Genomic DNA, 19,132 nt, shown 5'->3' on the forward strand with positions numbered 1-19,132 from the left:
TTCGAAAATAAATGTCTCTCCAGTGATGCTCGAGGCCAAAATATTTGGAAATCAAAAACTTATTCAAAAAATAAAGAGCTTATAGAACCAAAACAGAAAAATATTGTCAAAAGTCCAGATGATGTAGATGCAAACAACTACTGGTCACTGTATAATGTATTGCCTGCAAAATGAGCAAAACCCATACTGTTTTATATAGTAAGCTTTAACCTGTGTATTTTCAATTTTTTATATTTTATGACCCTATAATGATTTTTTCTTGGTATTTAATAAAAGTTACATTGTAGGTGAGAGGGGGTTGCTGATTCCATGGAAGAGGCAAGCAGAAAGAGATTCCTTGTCAAGTTTTTATGTGTATTGTGTTCCTGTTAACTATAGAGGTAAATGCTTGTTAATGAGCTAGAAAAGTTAAAAGTGTACTTTCACAGTTTGCAGTAAGGTTGTATTTTCACAGATTCCTGTAAGCATGGTATAAATGTTAGGATTAAAAATGTTAAACAAAATTTTTTTTTCTATTTGAACTTTTTAATTTATAAGAAAAACATACATATTTCAGTGGTTGTCGTTTGTTGATGTGGTTCTTAAGTGTTTCTCGTTTTTTATATAGATTAGACCGTTGTTTTACACTGGTCATTTTGGGACCCTTTATAACTTGGTGTTCAGTATGAGCCAAGGCTCCGTGTTGAAGGCCGTACTTTGACCTATAATTGTTAAATTTTTACACATTGTGACTTGGATGGAGAGTTGTCTCATTGGCACTCATACCACATCTTCTTATTTCTATATATGTGATGTTTCTTCAGTTTACACAGGAAAATTTGTAGTAAATGTTTCAAATTGTTTAAATGTATTGTATTCAAAAGGACAAATGGAAGTTTTTCAACTTAGTAATATCTTCTCTTTGATTAAAATTGTTTTGATTCTTTGATTTGATTCTAATAGAATGCAGTCAAGGTCAATTTTTTCTCTGTCTATATTATAGATAAATTGAATGCTGTTTTTGTGGACAAGTCACCAGATAAACCAGGTTTCTATTCCCTAGAAAATGTGATAGACTCTATCAACAATAGAAGTATCAGTTTCCCTCCACCAACCAGAAAATTCATATCACACTTAGAGAGGTTTGTAATGTGTATACTTTACAGTCAGTCAGAGGTTATTCTCTATCATTTTATCGTCATGAACATGCATGAAATATTTGCCAATGGACGTTAAACCATCACTCTATTATTTTAAACTGCTTGAAAATGTAAGTATTATTTACTTGTATAATTTAAATTTTCTTTTCAAATTTTGAATAATCTCCCATTTTGCTTTTCCCTATATAAGGAAAACATTATTGCAAAATTAGAACAAAAAGGATTTTTCTTCAACCTTTTCTGGGAAAATTTTTTAATGTGTTGTAATATTATTTATATATATTTTTTTAATTCAGTTGGTTGAAAGAAAAGCATGCAAGGCCAGAGACTCTGGATATATTATTCCATAGCAGAGCTGACTACCGTATAAAATTCAGTGTCAGCAACCCAGCATTCCTACCAACAAGACTTCCACTCTCAGACAACCTTGAAGAACTACGAAACACAGCACATGAAGCCCTTGCTAAAATGTTGGCCATTGAGAAATGTGAAATAGTTGTGATCAATCCATTATTTAACTCTGGTCTGCCATATAAAACAAAGGTAAGATTTTAAAAAGTATGCAGAATGTGAATTTATTGGAAATTGATGGGAAAAAGTACCAAAATTGGTTCATTTAATTTTTTTTATTAAACCTTCCTCAAAATTGCTTAGAAGTGTAGACTATCAGAGAAAGAGAAAAATCAGTATTGAAAAAAGAGAGTTATAGGGTAGATGATTTCTGCTAATTATTCAATTTTAAATGGATTAAAATTCATTGCCCTGTTTTCATACTGTTATCTAAGACGGGATGTATTATGGTACATGTATACCGTCCGTCTATAGTCAACACTTCGGACAATAACTCAAAAACACTTTCACCAATTTTCATGAAACTTTTCATACTTATAATTTTGTGTGATGTGCCATAACTTTATTGCTGACATAATCAAAAGCTGGAAACTGATGGTCATAGTTTTAAAATTCTGAGGGTAAAAAAACTCTGTGATTTAACACTTCTAAGGTAATGGACCTTGATTAAGGGAGCTAACTCTTTAAATAATGATGTGTTTGTAATACACTGTAGTTATTTTTTTTAAGAACTCATGTGAAACAGATGTAAAATAATCTTTGATATTCAGAGACAAAGAATATATTTCTGAAAATATTTTATACGAACACACCAGATTCTGGAACTGGATATAGCTATTTCAGGGTATGCCTATAAAATAAAAAAGATAAATCAGCTGGTGAAATTAAACACAAATTTATTTTGTTTTGGCCTAGCAACAGTGAGGTGGATTAATTGCCTGCCATTAACAATGGAATCATTATAAGTATATCTCTATTTTACAGGTTGATAAAATGAAAAATCTATATTGGGGTTCACAAGAGGATCAGAGTGTGTCTTCAAGGAGAACAAGCTCCAGTACTAATTCTAGTGATGTGTAAGTATGAAGGGGAAGCTTTTTTTCTTACTAATTGAAATTTAATTTAAAAAAAAGGTAGTGCGTTGAATATGATAAAATCAACTTTTTATGCCCTCATTGAGAGGCTATGGAAGCACTTAGTTTATATAGATTCTACCACTGCATCGAGTGGGATACAATATATATTTCTTCACTCGAGACAGTTAAATTTTCATACTTAAAAAGCAAGGCTTGCTGAGTTTTATTAAATAATTTGGAATTAAATTATCTGTTGAGAATGGAGAAGAATCATATTGCACGAGATTTGGTGGTGGAATCTTTTTCTCTTATGATTTACAGACGACATGTAGGCAACTTTATCTTTCCTATTCAATGATATTCGTAGATGTGATCTTTATCTGTGACGTCATCACAGGTAGCCTTTTTTCGTGACATCACTAAAAGAAATTCACAGGAAAGCAAGAAAATTTGACATCATAACTGAATTTTGACCAATGAAGAATTGAGATCAAGTGAACCAGACATTAATCTTAGAGTTTCAAGACCAAAACTTGAGGAGTCCTTTATTTAATCATTAGAAATTTTAAATGTTGTCAGGGACCACTGAACACAGATTTAGATTGAGTGTTACCATGTGTTTACTGAATTCACTTTTGTTATTCAAGAATTATGCCCCTAAGATCGTGATAAATAGGGAAATAGCTAAATTTAAGGTTTCTGGTTTTAACTTTTGGAAGCATAGACTAAATCATACATGTTTTTAGGGTTTACTAAACACAATTCTATCAAAAGTGACTTAATTTCATTTTTCAATGAATGCTTGCTGCATATAAAATTTCGTGTGACCTCACTTTAAAGGAGGAAGAATATATTTTGATTAAAAACAAATCCTTTTCAGAATGTATCCTTCCCCTTCACGATCAATGTCTGGATATCTACTGCACAAATATGCTAAAGAGGGCAACCTGAATGGATTAAAAGAGTACATCCACCATTGGGACTTTACAGATAAAGATGATCGTGGATTTGCTCCAATTCACTGGGCAGCGGAGTAAGTATATATGAAGTTCACTTTAAGGTGGTACCAAACACATTGACTAAAATTAATTTGGCTCGTTTAATTTTCATAAAATTTTGACAAAATATTTACTTTGACCCTTTGACAAAAATATAAAAATTTCAAAAAACTTGAACCACACACTATATCGGAAAAAATTCGTTGGATATATAGCAGTTTGACAAACACTAATTTTGATCATTGGGAAGCTTAATATTTCCTTAACAATAGAACATGATTAAAACGTTCAGATGATTTTTACAGAGTTATCTTCCTGTATTGTTATGTAACACCTTAAAGGCCTAAGGTCTTGAAGGGTAATAATGTTACCAGCACTTAACTCTACACAACAATTAATCCTATATATATTTACTTGAGGGATCCAAGATCTGAAAGGGTCATAATTTTACTTACCCTAATTCCTAACCTTCCCACAACTGTATCTCTTATTGTTACCCAAACTTAACCATTATATAATTTTCTAGCACAAATAAGTTTATGATTACTGTAGGGACTAGAAATAGTGGTAAGATAGCTTTGTTATTTCAGGGGCCAAAAAATGGCTCTTCTTATAGCTCCTCCTTTTTGCCAAGGGTTTCTTTTTGCTAGTTTCCTTATTATGATAAGATCTTGGAAGTGTCCCCTCTCAAAAATTTGATCTTTCAAGATTATGTTCAGGTACAAGCTAAGATACAAAGCAAAACTAAAACATTGAAAAATGTTTGACCTTAGAAATTCCTACCATTTACTCAGTAAATAGTCCATTTAATTTACAAAAACAGTGTTTTTTTCAAGCATTTTCAAATAGCACCACAGAATTCAAAATATCCAAAAATTATAGCATCACATTAATAATAAATTCTGTAAAAAAAATTATTCAGATAGCACCATTGTTCCCATGGTGCTAAAAGCATGATAAGGCCCCTTGGGGAGATCACTGCATTAATTTAATTATAGTTTTGTTTCATGATCTACTGAAGGATATAAATGAGGAGAAAGTTAAGATAGAAACAATTATAAATGCTAAAAAATAAAATATCCAAACTTCAGTAAATTTGAATTTAACGACTTTCTCATTTTTAGGTGTGGTTTTGGAGATGTTGTTAAATTTTTACTAGAGTATGGATGTTCACCAAACTTAGAGACTCATCAACATTCCACACCACTGCACTTAGCAGTAGAGAAAGGTCATGTACAGGTTGTTGAAGTGTTGCTAAGTTACCCAGATACTAATGTGGTAAGTTACTGTGGCAACAGAAAAAAGGACATATATAGGTTGTTGAAGTGTCGCTTATTAGTTATCCAGAAAATAATATGGTAAGTTCCGATGACAGCAGAAAAAGGTCATCTACAGGTTGTTAAAGTGTTGCACAGTTACCCAGATACTAATGTTTCTAAGTTACTATGACAATAGTAGAAGGTCATTGGTAGGTAGTTCCAGTGATGCTAACCTGCCTTCCATATCATATAGATAGATAACTTGAAAGGTACAAGTGGTTGATGTGTTGCAACAAATTGTTGTTCGGTTTTTTTTTACATGGACACATTGGGCGCATTTGTAGTTGATTCAATAAATTAATTTATTTCTTTGCCTTTACCTTGGCATTCTTCTACTACAAGTATTAACTAAATTTTAAAACAAATAGATATGTGATCATATAAACCAGGTTTAATCCGCCATTTTCTACATAAGGAAATGCCTGTACCAAGTCAGGAATATGACAGTTGTTTTCCATTCGTTTGAGCTTTTGATTTTGCCATTTTATAAGGGAATTTCCAATTTGAATTTTCCTTGGAGTACAGTATTTTTGTTATTTTACTTTTTAATTATGATTCACAGTGAAGGTATCCTGTCAAAAAATTATATACTCTGAAGTCAATAGTTGGTTATATAAAAATAGTCTATCTAAAGTACAAAAAGACATCATATATATGACTTGATTTTTAGCTCACCTGGCCCGAAGGGCCAAGTTAGCTTTTCTCATCACTTGGCGTCCGTCGTCGTCCGTCGTCATTAGCTTTTTACAAAAATCTTCTCCTCTGAAACCACTGGGCCAAATTTAACCAAACTTGGCCACAATCATCATTAGGGTATCTAGTTTAAAAAATGTGTCCGATGACCCCGCCAACCAACCAAGATGGCGGCCATGGCTAAAAATAGAACATATTTGGTAAAATGTAGATTTTGGCTTATATCTCTGAAACCAAAGCATTTAGAGTAAATCTGACAATTTAAAACTGATTATCAGGTCAAGATCTATCTGCCCTGAAATTTTCAGACAAATCTGACAACTTGTTGGGTTGCTGCCCCTGAATTGGTAATTTTAAGGAAATTTTGCAGTTTTTGGTTATTATCTTGAATATTATTATAGATAGAGATAAACTGTAAAGAGCAATAATGTTCAGCAAAGTAAGATCTACAAATAAGTTGTCATGACCAAAATTGTCAGTCGACCCCTTTAGGAGTTATTGCCCTTAATAGTCAATTTTTAACAATTTTTCGTAAATTTTTGTAATCTTTTACAAAAATCTTCTTCTCTGAAACTACTGAGACAAATTTAACCATACTTGGCCATAATCATTATTAGGGTATCTAGTTTAAAAAATTTGTCCGATGACCCCGCCTTCCAACCATCATGGCCGACTTGGTTAAAAATAGAACATAGGGGTAAAATGCAGTTTTTGGTTTATATCTCTGAAACTAAAGCATTTAGAGCAAATCTGACAGGTGGCAAAATTGTTCATCAGATTTAGATTTATCTGCCCTGAAATTTTCAAACGAATCCGACAACCCGTTGTTAGGATTGCTGCCCCTGAGCTAGTAATTTTACAAATATTTTGCAGTTTTTATACGACCGCAAAAAAATTTTTGTGGTCGTATATTGGTATGACGTTGGCGGCGTCGTCGTCGTCGTCGTCGTCCGAAGACACATTGGTTTTCGCACTCTAACTTTAGTTTAAGTGAATGGATCTTTATGAAATTTTATCACAAGGTTCAATACCACAAAAGGAAGGTTGGGATTGATTTTGGGGGTTATGGTAATAACAGTAAAGGAATTAGGGGCCAAAAAGGGGCCAAAAATAAGCATTTTTGTAACTTCCAGACATAACTTGTGTGTTAGTGTATGGATCTCTCTGACATTGTACCACAAGGTTCCATATCACTAATGGAATGCTGGGATTGATTTTGGGGGTAATTGCCTCCAAATTTTAGGAATTAGGGGCCAAAAAAGGGGCAAAAAACAAGCATTTTTCTAGTTTCATGACAATAACTTGTGTGTAAGTGTATGGATCTTTCTGAAATTGTACTACAAGGTTCCATATCACAAAGGGAAAGCTGGGTTTGAGTTTGGGGGTAATTGCCCTAAACGTTTAGGAATTTGGGGCCAAAAAGGGGCCAAAAAACACATTTTTTTCTAGTTTCAAGACAATAACTTGTGTTCAAGTGTATGGATCTCTCTGAAATTGTACTGCAAGGTACCATACCACAAAGGGAAGGCTGGGATTGAGTTTGGGGGTGATGAATCATAATGGGGGTTCAAAAAATTTTGGGGGGGGGATTTATTTTTTTTTCCTTTTTTTTCTTTTTTTCCTTTTTTGTTTCTTTTAAAATTTTCCATTTTAAGTTGGTTATTTCTGATTTATATTTAAAATCAAATAATAATGATATGGTAGGAGATACACACCAAACAGGATGTGTAAATTATTATATAATAAGTATTGTGCAATAGCAAGAAATTTTCAATTGCACAGTATTGCACAATAGCAAGAAATCTTCAATTGCACAGTATTGCGCAATAGCAAGAAATATCCAATAGCACAATATTGCGCAATAGCAAGAAATATCCAATAGCACAATATTGCGCAATAGCAAGAAATTGTCAATTGTACAGTATTGCGCAATAGCAAGAAATATTTAATAGCACAGGATTGTGCAAAAGAAGATACTTCCTATAAATTGCTTATTTCTTGACCAATTTCAATGGGGTTTTATTCTTGATTTCATGGGGTTCTTTAATATGCTGAATCTAACCGTGTATTTAGTTTTTGGATTTTGGGCCCCATTTTTAAATTGGTCCACATTGAGGTCCAAAGGGTCCAAAATTAAACTTAGTTTGATTTTAACAAAAATTGAATTCTTAGGGTTCTTTGATATGCTGAATCTAAACATGTATTTAGATTTTTGATTATGGGCCCAGTTTTCAAGTTGGTCCAAATCGGGGTCCAAAATTAAACTTTGTTTGATTTCAACAAAAATTGAATATATGGGGTTCTTTGATATGCTGAATCTAACCATGTATTTAGATTTTTGATTTTTGGGCCCCGTTATCAACTTTGTCCACATTGAGGTCAAAAGGGTCCAAAATTAAACTTTGTTTGATTTCATCAAAAATTGAATTCTTGGGGTTCTTTGATATGCTGAATCTAACCATGTATTTAGATTTTGGATATTGGACCATAATAGGTGAATGTCCAATTTAAAATTTTTAAGTTCTTAGACCACATTCAATCTGTGTTAGAAACCTATGCTGTGTCAAATATTTAATCACAATCCAAATCCAAAGCTGTATCAAGCTTGAATGTTGTGTCCATACTTCCCCCAACTGTTCAGGGTTCGACCTCTGCGGTCGTATCAAGCTGCGCCCTGCGGAGCATTTTATTTGTTATTATCTTAGAATGTTAGATATCATTATAATATCTAATATCTAATACTATTAATTATGATTTTAACCTTATTTTACATGATTTCCAAAGCATCAGTAAATACAGGTGAGCGACACAGGCTCTTGAGAGCCTCTAGTTTTAAAATAAAATATTTCTTTTCAGAATGCTTTAGACAGTAGTGGTCAGACAGCCTTTGATAGGTGTGATCCTTACAGTTACAACGAACATAAAAATATATCTGTAATGTTAAAGACCGCCATTAATAAACTGGTAAGTTGTCATGACAACAAGTCATTGAGAACCAAAAAATATATGATTATATGAGACAACATTTCTATGAAAGAGGGTCTGGATGGGGTTTACAGAATAGAGAATAATAGGCTAATACTGCAGAAAAAATAAGCAAAAAAATAAAGAATAAAGAATAATGGGGTGTTAAAATATAAAGAATAGAGAAAAATGTGTTAAAAATATAAAGAATAGAGAAAAATGTGTAAAAAATATAAAAATTTGAGAAAAATTATCTAAAATTAAAGAATAAAGAAATGAATGACCAAACCCTCATGATTTACACTTTTCATAGGCAGTGGAAAATTTTTATGATTTCCTTTAAGAAGACCAGTATTAAGGAAGTATTTGTATGGGGGTACGGGGAAAACAAAGCTGTAGATGTTTCATGATAATAATATAAATAATTTTTGCATTTTAAAGATACATTTATACCTACAAATTTGCATGAAATATAGATATCAAAAGTATTTTACTGTACCATTATTTGATTTCAATAATAACAATTACCTTGCCAAAAAGACTTGTTTATTACTATACTTTAGTTGATATCAGAGGGTCTGGATGGGGTTTACAGAATAGAAAATAATGGGCCAATACTACAGAATAATGGGTCAAAAATAATAAAGAGAAAAATAGGCCAAAAAAATAAATATTAAAAAAAAAAAATAGGCCAAAAAAAATAAATATTAAAGAAAAATAGGCCAAAAAAATAAATATTAAAGAAAAATAGGCCAAAAAAATAAAGAATAGAAAATAATTGGGTGCTAAAATATAAAGAATAGAGTAGAAAGGGCTAAATTTATAAACAATAGAGAAAAATGGTTTAAAAATTTAAGAATACAGAATTGAAGGACCCTTATCCAGACCCTCATATCAAGGGATAACCGAATGATCATTCATGTTGAAATCTATAACTATCTTTCTAAAGAAATGCAGTGAATGCAACTGTGCAATATATTTACATTAGGTGTTCAATTCATACAAATGCTGATCTGTTATTGTCAGAAAGACAAATCATTTGATTCTGACATATGCTTTCATTTCGTATGAAAACAACCCATGCCGTATGAAAGTATCCTATGCCATATGAAAGCAACCAATACTTATGAATGCAAACCAAAATTTAAGAATTATAAGCTCTGCCTCCCAAATTAATCAATACTATTATTTTCGCATTGTTCGTGTACTTTGTGCAAATGAATATTCTTTTTAAAAAATCTCAAATTTTATTCATTTGGAAAATATAGTTGACAATATATATATATATAAACAAGTCTAAATTGAATACAACATTCAAATCTATGATTGCGTTGGATAAAAACCGCAATTTCTATACGTGTGCATGCAAAACAAATTTCTTGGTAGAGGGGTCTAAATACAGCACAAACAACATTTTCCAAAAGACCAAAAAAAGTGAAAAAGTATATTTTAACAATATAAATATATATATTGAAATAATATAAACAAGTCTAAATTGAAAACAACGTTCAAGCCTATGATTGCGTTGGATAAAAACCGCAATTTTTATACGTGTGCATGCAAAACAAATTTCTTGGTAGAGGGGTCTAAATACAGCACAAACAACATTTTCCAAAAGACCTAAAAGGTGAAAAAGTATATTTTAACAAAACGCATTTGACCAGCAGGTAGAACAACAGATGTTCTTAAACCCTGCTGACTGCCATTGGCGATTATATATTGAAATAATGATATATATCATGTATATGTACAATAATGATTGAAATTTGCTAAATATTTTATGAGCTATCAACTTTGAAATGGATGTCCTTATAATTGATTTCACGTGGAATGATGCTGCCTCCATCTTACTAGACTGCTGAAGTTTTGTGTTTAAAGTATTACTTTCAGATTCAAAATGGGAATAACATATATTTTTATGCCCCCGCCGTAGCTGAGGGGGCATTAAGTTTTACCCTTGTCCGTCTGTATGTCCGTACACCCCAAAGTTGGTTTCTGTTCTCTAACTTTTGTTTGCCTCAACCAAATGTTATGAAACTTATACACAATGCTTATTACCACAAAACACAGGTCAAGTTTGAATTTTGGTGGCGTCACTTTAACTGTTCTAGAGTTATGCCCCTTTACAAATGGAAAAATTGCTGAATTTTTCGTTTCCGTTCTCTAACTTAAGTTTGCCTCAACCAAATTTATGAAACTCATACACAATACTAATTACCACATAACTCAGATCAAGTTCAAATTTGGGTAGCGTCACTTTTACCATTCTTCAGTTATGTCCCTTTATAACTTTATATGATATGCAAGTGGGGCATTATCTGTGTCCCATGGACACACTCCACATTTATTTTCAATTCAAAAATCTGTAAATATAAGAATTGAATGCTGTGTTTTTGAAAATTTATAAGAAAATGAAACCAAGTGACCATCGCATTTTTAGCAAGAATCACTTCCGCACCTCATGCAAAATATGATGGTCACTTGCTTTCATTTTGTATAATTTGAAAAAAATTATATTCATTTCTATATTTAAGGCTTTTTTGTCTACACCTTATATATATAAAGGTATGATTTGATTTGAAGTTCTTAATATTACTCTCTGAATCTTTCCACCAATGATTTCAATCACTTTGGTTTTTATATGGGGATGGGGTTTTTTTTCAATGTGGGATGGGTGTAGATCTAATTGATTTATATCTCAGAACTACTTAATTGTTCTATAATTATGACAAACATATTATTTTTTTTAATTTTTATTACAGAGTCAGATAACAATATATATCATGGATGGTACAAAAAAGATTCTGAAATTACCAAGTGGGAGTGAAACCACAGTTGAACAGCTAAACAGACAGCTACTAAGAGTAAGTAAAATGATTTGAACGGCTTAACAGTCCTTTTTTCTTAGGGTAAGTAAGATAATTTGAACAGCTGAATATACAGACAAGTAGGAGTGAAACCACAGTTGAACAGATTAACAGACAACTACTGAGAGTAAGTAAAATGATTGGAACAGCTTAATTATCAATTTTTACCTCACCTGGCACAAAGGGCCAAGTGAGCTTTTCTCATCACTTGGGATGCTGCATCGTCCATCTTTGTCGTCAATTTACTTTTATTTTGAAACTACCTGGCCAAATTTAACCAAACTTGGCCACAATCATCATTGGGTTATCTAGTGTATAAAATGTGTATGATGACCCCGCTTGCCAACCAACATGGATGCCATGGCTAAAAACAGAACATTGGGGTAAAATGCAAGTTTTGTCTATTATCTTTAAAACCGCTATAGAAAGAGAAAATCTGATAGGGATAGAAATATTAAGAATATTGAGATCTTCCTATTGTCTTTTACATCAAAACCGTCAGATGATTTCTTATAGGAGTTATTGCCCTTAAAGGACGATTTTTTTTTCACCAATTTGTTTGCATTTTTGTCTAATATCTTAGTAACTATAATATATAAAGAGAAAGACAAGATCTACCGGGTACTATGAAAGAGCTGTTGTAATCGTCAGACGAGTTCTTATTTGATTTTTTGCCCTTTAATGATGATTTTTACCATTTTTTTTTGGTTTTTACCTTGTATCTTTAAAATTAAAATAGATAAGCAGAAATTTAAACAAGCAAAAATGATCAGCAAGACAAGCTCTACAATTAAGTCATATGGAAGAAGTTGTCTTATGACTCCTCATTAAAGTTTTTGCCCTTTAATGACGACTTATACCAATTTTTTGAGTTTTTGCCTTTTATTTTAAAAATTATAATAGATAGATAGAAACTTAAATTAGCAAAACTGATCAGCAAAACAAGATCTACTTTTGAGTCAATATGGAGGAAATTGTCAGTCAACTCCTTAGTGGAGTTATTACTCCTTAATGATGATTTTTTACCTATTTTTAGTGGTTTTGTCTATTATCTTGAAACTATAATCAATAGACATTTTAAATAGCAAAGATGATCAGCAAGACAAGATCTACTAGTAACTCAAATTTTGCTAAAATAGTTAGGAGACACGTTATCAGAGTGATTGCCCTTAGATGACAATTTTTTTTTTTACCTCTTTTTGTTTTGGGCAAAACTAAAGAAGATGGTGAGAAACTGTAGTTACTGTACACAGAAAGAATGATCATTAATACAAGATTTACAAAAAGAGTTTTTTTTTATTTATTCTATTCTAATCCACATGTTGGAGAGTGTCCATTGTTGAAGATGAACACTAACCTAGGTGAGCGACACAGGCTCTTTAGAGCCTTTAGTTTTAGGGTAAGTAAGATAATTGGAACAGCTTAACAGTCAATTTTTTAGGGTAAGTAAAATAATTTAAACAGCTGAATAGACAAGTTGGTAGGTGCAATAATTTGAAGTAAACATTAAGGGATTGTAAGCCATTATAAATTATTATAGTAGCGCTGCGAGCAAGCAAGCACGCCTCTCTAAAGTCACACCACTTCTCCTTCCCTGTCAGATTTCGTAAGAGGTCATTTTTCACTTTGATTCCTGGCTGTGAACAACAACTGCCTAATGCTTGTAGAAATTGTTCATAAGAGGATCTATTTGAAAGAATGTACATTATAGGGTTAAAACATGCGTTTAAAAGTTCTAAGAATATTATTATTATTATTAAAAAACCTCGCATGCTAGTTTCCATGCACATAAAGTAAGGCATGAACAGAGCATAGAGCGTGGGAACTAGATTGATAGCATATGTCACTATTAAGACAAATGCAGTTTTTGTCATTTTTACGTTTCTTCTGGTTTCACCGGCCAAGAGTTCTTTACAAATTTTATTCCTTTTGATTAGACCAACAGCCATGGCAACACTGGTGATAATAACAATTGTAAAAGGTATGAACTGTTGTAACGTGAAATTTACCAATGGGAAGTGAAAGGGGAGCTTCACACCGCATGCACGAAACAAATTGGTGGCAGGTGTCAGAATGGTATTAACCAAAACAATAATACCTATGCTTATTAATGTGTACTTTTTTCTCCACGATATTTTATACCAGAGAGGTTTTAAAATGATCAATGATCTCTCAATACCTATCATAGCCATAGTGCCATTACGCAGACCACTTGACCATTGAACAAACAGTGGAAAAAAATGCACCCTTATTCCAAACAGACTTAGACTACTAAAAAATATCAAAAACACAAAGAGAAGGATGTTAAATATCAGCAAACAGGGTAATAAGATAGATAGTGATTTTATCTTGTGTTTGAGAAGCATGACCAACAATAGAACATTGCACACTATTCCAAATACTGATATTCCACATGTAATGTAGCTAAAAATAGATGTTACATAGGTGACTGGTTCTACTGATATTCTTAGCTCTATTATAGGCATAACTGTAAGGAAACTGATGCAAATGTCTGTCTGAGCTACATTCCATATGCCACTATCATTCAGATAGGTGTGGTTATTTTTTGAAAAGTTTGTCTGGTCCTGGGAATGGTCTTGATGACTGGTATTGCCTGTTTGATTAAAGGTGAAGTTGCCATTAGGAAAATTTGACTGATCTTTGGAGTTGTTGTGATGATCATTGTTGTCTGTTTGATTTAAATTGCCATTAAGAAAATTTGTCTGTTCTTCAGCAGGAATATCAATTGGAAAAGTCTTTAATTTCGATTCTTTCCATTGGACGAAACTGTCTGCTTGACCTAAAGTGACCTCCATTTGCATACTGGTGTTTTCTATTTGATTTAAAGCATGGTTGTCAAATGAAAAACTTGTCCTTAATTCAGGTTCATTTTGTGTGGTATAACTGTTCCTGAGACTGAAGGTTGCCATTTCATATATACCGGAAAGTGATTTTGGAAATGTGGAATCATTTTTTACTGCTGAAGTCATTTTCAGTATTATGGACAGCAAAGCCTTTGATGCACTAGCTCCTTTCATTATTGAATATGACCTAAAAAAAAAAAAAAAGGGAACTTATAATGTTTCTCATTCAGACTCAAATATTTTATACCCCTGATTGATATAAAGAGTTGGGGGAATATAGGAATCCTCATGTTTGTCCATCTGTCTGTCACACTTTTTGTTTCTAAATGATAAAAAGAGAACCGCTTTTTAAAATAAATTGAAATTTTAATGGAATGTATTGAATTATTTAAGACAGGTTAAATTCCATTTTCTTTATTTTCACTATTAAAAACCTTTCCAGAATTATGGTATTTGATTGTTGGAAAAATTCAACAAATTTTGGTTTCTGGATAATAAATGGAGCTTTGTTTTTTAAATTGATTTAAATTTTAATGGAATGTTTTGGACCACTAACAACAGATTAATTTTAATATTCGTCGTTTTCACCATTACCATTCTAGAGTTATGAGTCTTGATTGTTATAAAAATTCAAAATTTTGTGGTTTTCGAATGATAAGTTCATTTTCAAACATTTCAATTTTACCATTCCAGAGTTATGGTACATGTACTGTAAATTATTACATACATTTATTATTGCAATTTCGGCATGACAGACCTAAAATTGTAAAAATAATTATTGCGAGAAAAAGATACATACAAATATAAAAACTCTTAAAAGATACAAGATTGAAATTTGTAATACCAGACACACATTTCATCTACAAAAGACTCATCAGTGACACTCAAACCAAAAAAGTTAAAAAGGCCAAATAAAGTACTAAGGTGAAGAGCTCTGAGGACCCAAAATTCTGAAAGGTTTCATCAAATACAGGTTAATTATACCGATATAACATGTTACTTTTATTATTCTTCCCTTAGTTTATTCATTTTGTATTTACATTGTATCATAGGTCAAATTTATTTGTTCAGTGTATGTTCACTGGTGTTAATATGTCCTTTGATTGAGTAAAGCTATTTCAGTTGATATTTTATAGTGTGTCTTTCTATGTTGTGATGTTACACTATTGTTTCAGAAAAAGGGTGAAGGTTTGGTACCATTAAATCGTTTAAACTGCTGCATTTGTTTGCACCTGGCCTAAGTCAGGAATCTGATGTTCAGTAGTTGTCGTTTGTTGATGTGGTTCATAAGTGTTTCTCGTTTCTCGTTTTTTATATAGACTAGACTGTTGGTTTTCCCGTTTGAATGGTTTTACACTAGTAATTTTCGGGGCCCTTTATAGCTTACTGTTCAGTGTGAGCCAAGGCTCCGTGTTGAAGACCGTACTTTGACCTATAATGGTTTACTTTTTTAAATTTTGACTTGGATGGAGAGTTGTCTCATTGGCACTCATACCACATCTTCTTATATCTATATATGTGTCAGACTTCAGAATGTGAGTTTTTATTATTGTTATACCCTCCTAGTCACAATATTCGCAATTGATGAAAACCTTGCAATGATTCAGTGCGAAAGCTAACCCGAATAATTCAGTCCCTCCCTGTGATCGACTCTCCCACTCGCAAGGACCTGAACTCTTTATAAGATAAAAACGCATTACGAATCCATGATTTTGATTGGTGCTCTCTGTGAGAGAGAGCCAATCAGCTAATAGCTTAATATTATCGAGATAGGTAAATCCCAAGCTAATTCCGAATGATTGTTAGACGATTTTTTATTGACTAGGCCTTCAGGCATTAATGTAGCCATTACAGAGCAGCGGAATATAACGACTGAATTATTCGGGTTTTCAGAATTTACATATTATGGTATACAGATTATAAATAAAGAACCACTTTTGGAAATTAATTGAAATTTTAATGGAATGTTTTAAGACCGCTAAACAAAATCATGATCTTTCAGTTGCTCAGTTTGAATAGAATATTTAGGGCCCTGCCAACTTGTCCGCAGTGACCTTCAAGTTATCACTCTGTCTGTCTGTAAGCATTTCTATGTTCTACGATGAGTCAATATTGCCTCTGTCAATTTCCATAATTTTCACACACATTGTTAATACTTACTAAAGAAAGGTCCCTTTTGCATTTTTTAAATATTAGACAAAAAAAGTGGGCAGAAAACTTAGTTTTTGTTAGAAAAACACATATTTTGAGAAACATCATTTTGTGCAAGAATTTTACAAAAATTTGATTCTGAAAAATGCTATTTAAAATTGATTCCCATTGTCAAAAATTGTTTGTAGGGTGAAAAGTGACTGTTCAAAATTCACACATTTTAAGAAACATTTTTTTGGTAAAAACTTAGTTTATGTTAAAAAAAATCACAAATTATGAGAAATGTCATTCAGGCTAAATAAATTTCAACTTAGGTATGAAATGATTAAAAGCAGTTCCAAGTTGATTGTAGATTCTAAAAAAAAAATTAAATGTGGAAATAACTTTCATTATGTTAAAAAATCAAAAATTTGGTGAAACTATTGTTTCAATTCTTTCTTAGGGCACCACCTTACCAAAACAGGAAGTAGTCAGCTTAGCTACTAAATCTATACACTCTAAAACGCAGTTCCCAATAATTCTCATGTCTATGTACATATGCATATATGAACTGTGAAAAATTTGGTTATATCAAAAGTTGTTTTATTCTACTTTCATATTTATTCATCAACTATTGAAATAATGGACTTGATAATGCCCTTTCTGCATCTTCTGCTTTATGAAACTTGAACAGAAGCTTCTTCATGATTAAGAAATAACATATGAGCCAAATTTCTATGTTTTTCTTCTTTCTATTTACTAATATTTTATTTCTTTTCTAGTTAACATTTAAATATAGTCTGGGTTAAAGTTTATTAGACATCAGTAACGTTGTCAACCTTTATAAAATTTCAGAAACTTGGATAGAACCTTTAAAAATCTTATTGAATTTAAAAAAAATATATATATTTACTATACCATTTGAATAATTGATAACTTACCTTATATCTCAGCTTAGAGCATGATATATTTCAATCTAAATTTCTTCACATCAAGTGACAATAAACAATCTAATATATGAATCTGATATATTTCCTGTAACTGCCCATTACATGATCATGTGACTGCCAGTACCCAATCAATGTGTTTTTATACTGAACAGGTGCTTCTTTTTTATTGGCACAGTTATTGCATCCAACTCCTTATTAAAGGTAATCATTTTTTTTAATAAAGAAAAAGTTATTCATTTTTAAGATGACTTCTATGTCTAATACTTTTGAATCATTGTGATTATGAATTGAAAGTTGTAATTTGTAGTACAAATGTCCTGCATCCATATATTGTTTTATCATACATGTACAAATTACCCTACATCTCATGATGTGTGGTAGTGATGAGCCGTTAAAATAGGTCATTTTTTTTTGGTTCATGATATATGATGAGGTCGAGAAATTAAGAAGAAATTTATGACAAGTTTACTGATTGAATCTAAAGTACATTGTATCTGAAACTAATCAGATGTTCATTTTTTTCACATGCGATTTAACCTACAGCCGTAAATGCATTAGATATTAATCAAATCTATTTATCTCTCAATGAAATAACATAAGCATTATAGCTATAGGTGCATTTTAGTCATAAAATATATGAAAGGGTATGTATATTTGTTATTCCAAATATATGATAAGGATGGGCCAGTGAATGTCTCAGCTGCTCACCCCTACCACAAAAAGGTCAAAGTGAAACAGTTTGAATTACAAGTGGGGAGGTGCTAAGAATGTAACATCATTTGCATTCAAATGTCTCAAACTAAAACATGTGGGTTCAAGCTTAAGGATGTAGTTAGGTGAAATTAAACAAATCTAGAATTTGAAATTGATACTATTAGTCAGAAGAGCAATAGTAAAGGAACAAAATAATCTAAAAAAAATGATAGGTTATGGAACTCCTTTTTGCTATAATTGATTTTTATACAACCTCAAAAAAATTTTGCAGTTGTATATTGGTATGACGTTGGTGTCGTCGTCATCGTCTTCTGAAGACACATTGGTTTTCGCACGATAACTTTAGTTTAAGTGAATGGATCTCTATGAAATTTTACCATAAGGTTTAATACCACAAAAGGAACGTTGGGATTGATTTTGGGGGTTATGGTACCAACAGTTAAGGAATTAGGGGCCAAAAATAAGCATATTTGTAACTTCCAGACAATAACTTGTGTGTTAGTGTATGAATCTCTCTGACATTGTACCACAAGGTTCCATATCACAAATTGATTTTGGGGGTAATTTCCTCAAAATTTTAGGAATTAGGGGCCAAAAAAGGGTAAAAAAACAAGCAATTTTATACGACCGCAAAAAAATTTTTTGGAATCGTATAATGGTATGATGTCTTCGTCGTCCGAAGACACATTGGTTTCGGGACAATAACTTTAGTTTAAGTGAATGGATCTCTATGAAATTTTTTAAGAAGGTTCAATACCACAAAAGGAAGGATGGGATCGATTTTGGGGATGATGGTCCCAACCGTTTAGGAATTAGGGGCCCAAAACAAGCATTTTTCTAGTTTCAGGATAATAACTTGTGTATAAATATTTCGATTGCTCTGAAATTGTACCACAATGTTTAATACCACAAGTAGAAGGTTGGGATTCATATTAGGGGTTATGGGGCCAACAGTTTAGGAATTAAGGGCCAAAAAGGGGCCAAAAGCAAGCATTTTTCTAGTTTCCAGACAATAACTTGTGTGTAAGTGTATGGATTTCTCTGACATTGTACCACAAGGTTCCATA

General features: G+C 32.0%; 1 protein-coding gene across 1 annotated transcript in view; it reads left to right on the top strand.

Annotated features, from left to right (window-relative positions):
* LOC127718228 (krev interaction trapped protein 1-like) overlaps positions 1 to 19,132 on the top strand; it is a 68,698-nt gene that overhangs the window by 4,184 nt on the left and 45,382 nt on the right. The window contains exons 3-10 of the mRNA XM_052224210.1: positions 288 to 380; positions 983 to 1,121; positions 1,436 to 1,682; positions 2,475 to 2,566; positions 3,447 to 3,599; positions 4,689 to 4,842; positions 8,433 to 8,540; positions 11,303 to 11,404. Coding sequence (XP_052080170.1) covers positions 288 to 380; positions 983 to 1,121; positions 1,436 to 1,682; positions 2,475 to 2,566; positions 3,447 to 3,599; positions 4,689 to 4,842; positions 8,433 to 8,540; positions 11,303 to 11,404 — 1,088 coding nt within the window. The remainder of the gene's footprint in view (positions 1 to 287; positions 381 to 982; positions 1,122 to 1,435; positions 1,683 to 2,474; positions 2,567 to 3,446; positions 3,600 to 4,688; positions 4,843 to 8,432; positions 8,541 to 11,302; positions 11,405 to 19,132) is intronic.

This window comes from Mytilus californianus, unplaced genomic scaffold (assembly GCF_021869535.1).
Source record: "Mytilus californianus isolate M0D057914Y unplaced genomic scaffold, xbMytCali1.0.p SCAF_10, whole genome shotgun sequence".
Lineage (NCBI taxonomy): Eukaryota > Metazoa > Mollusca > Bivalvia > Mytilida > Mytilidae > Mytilus > Mytilus californianus.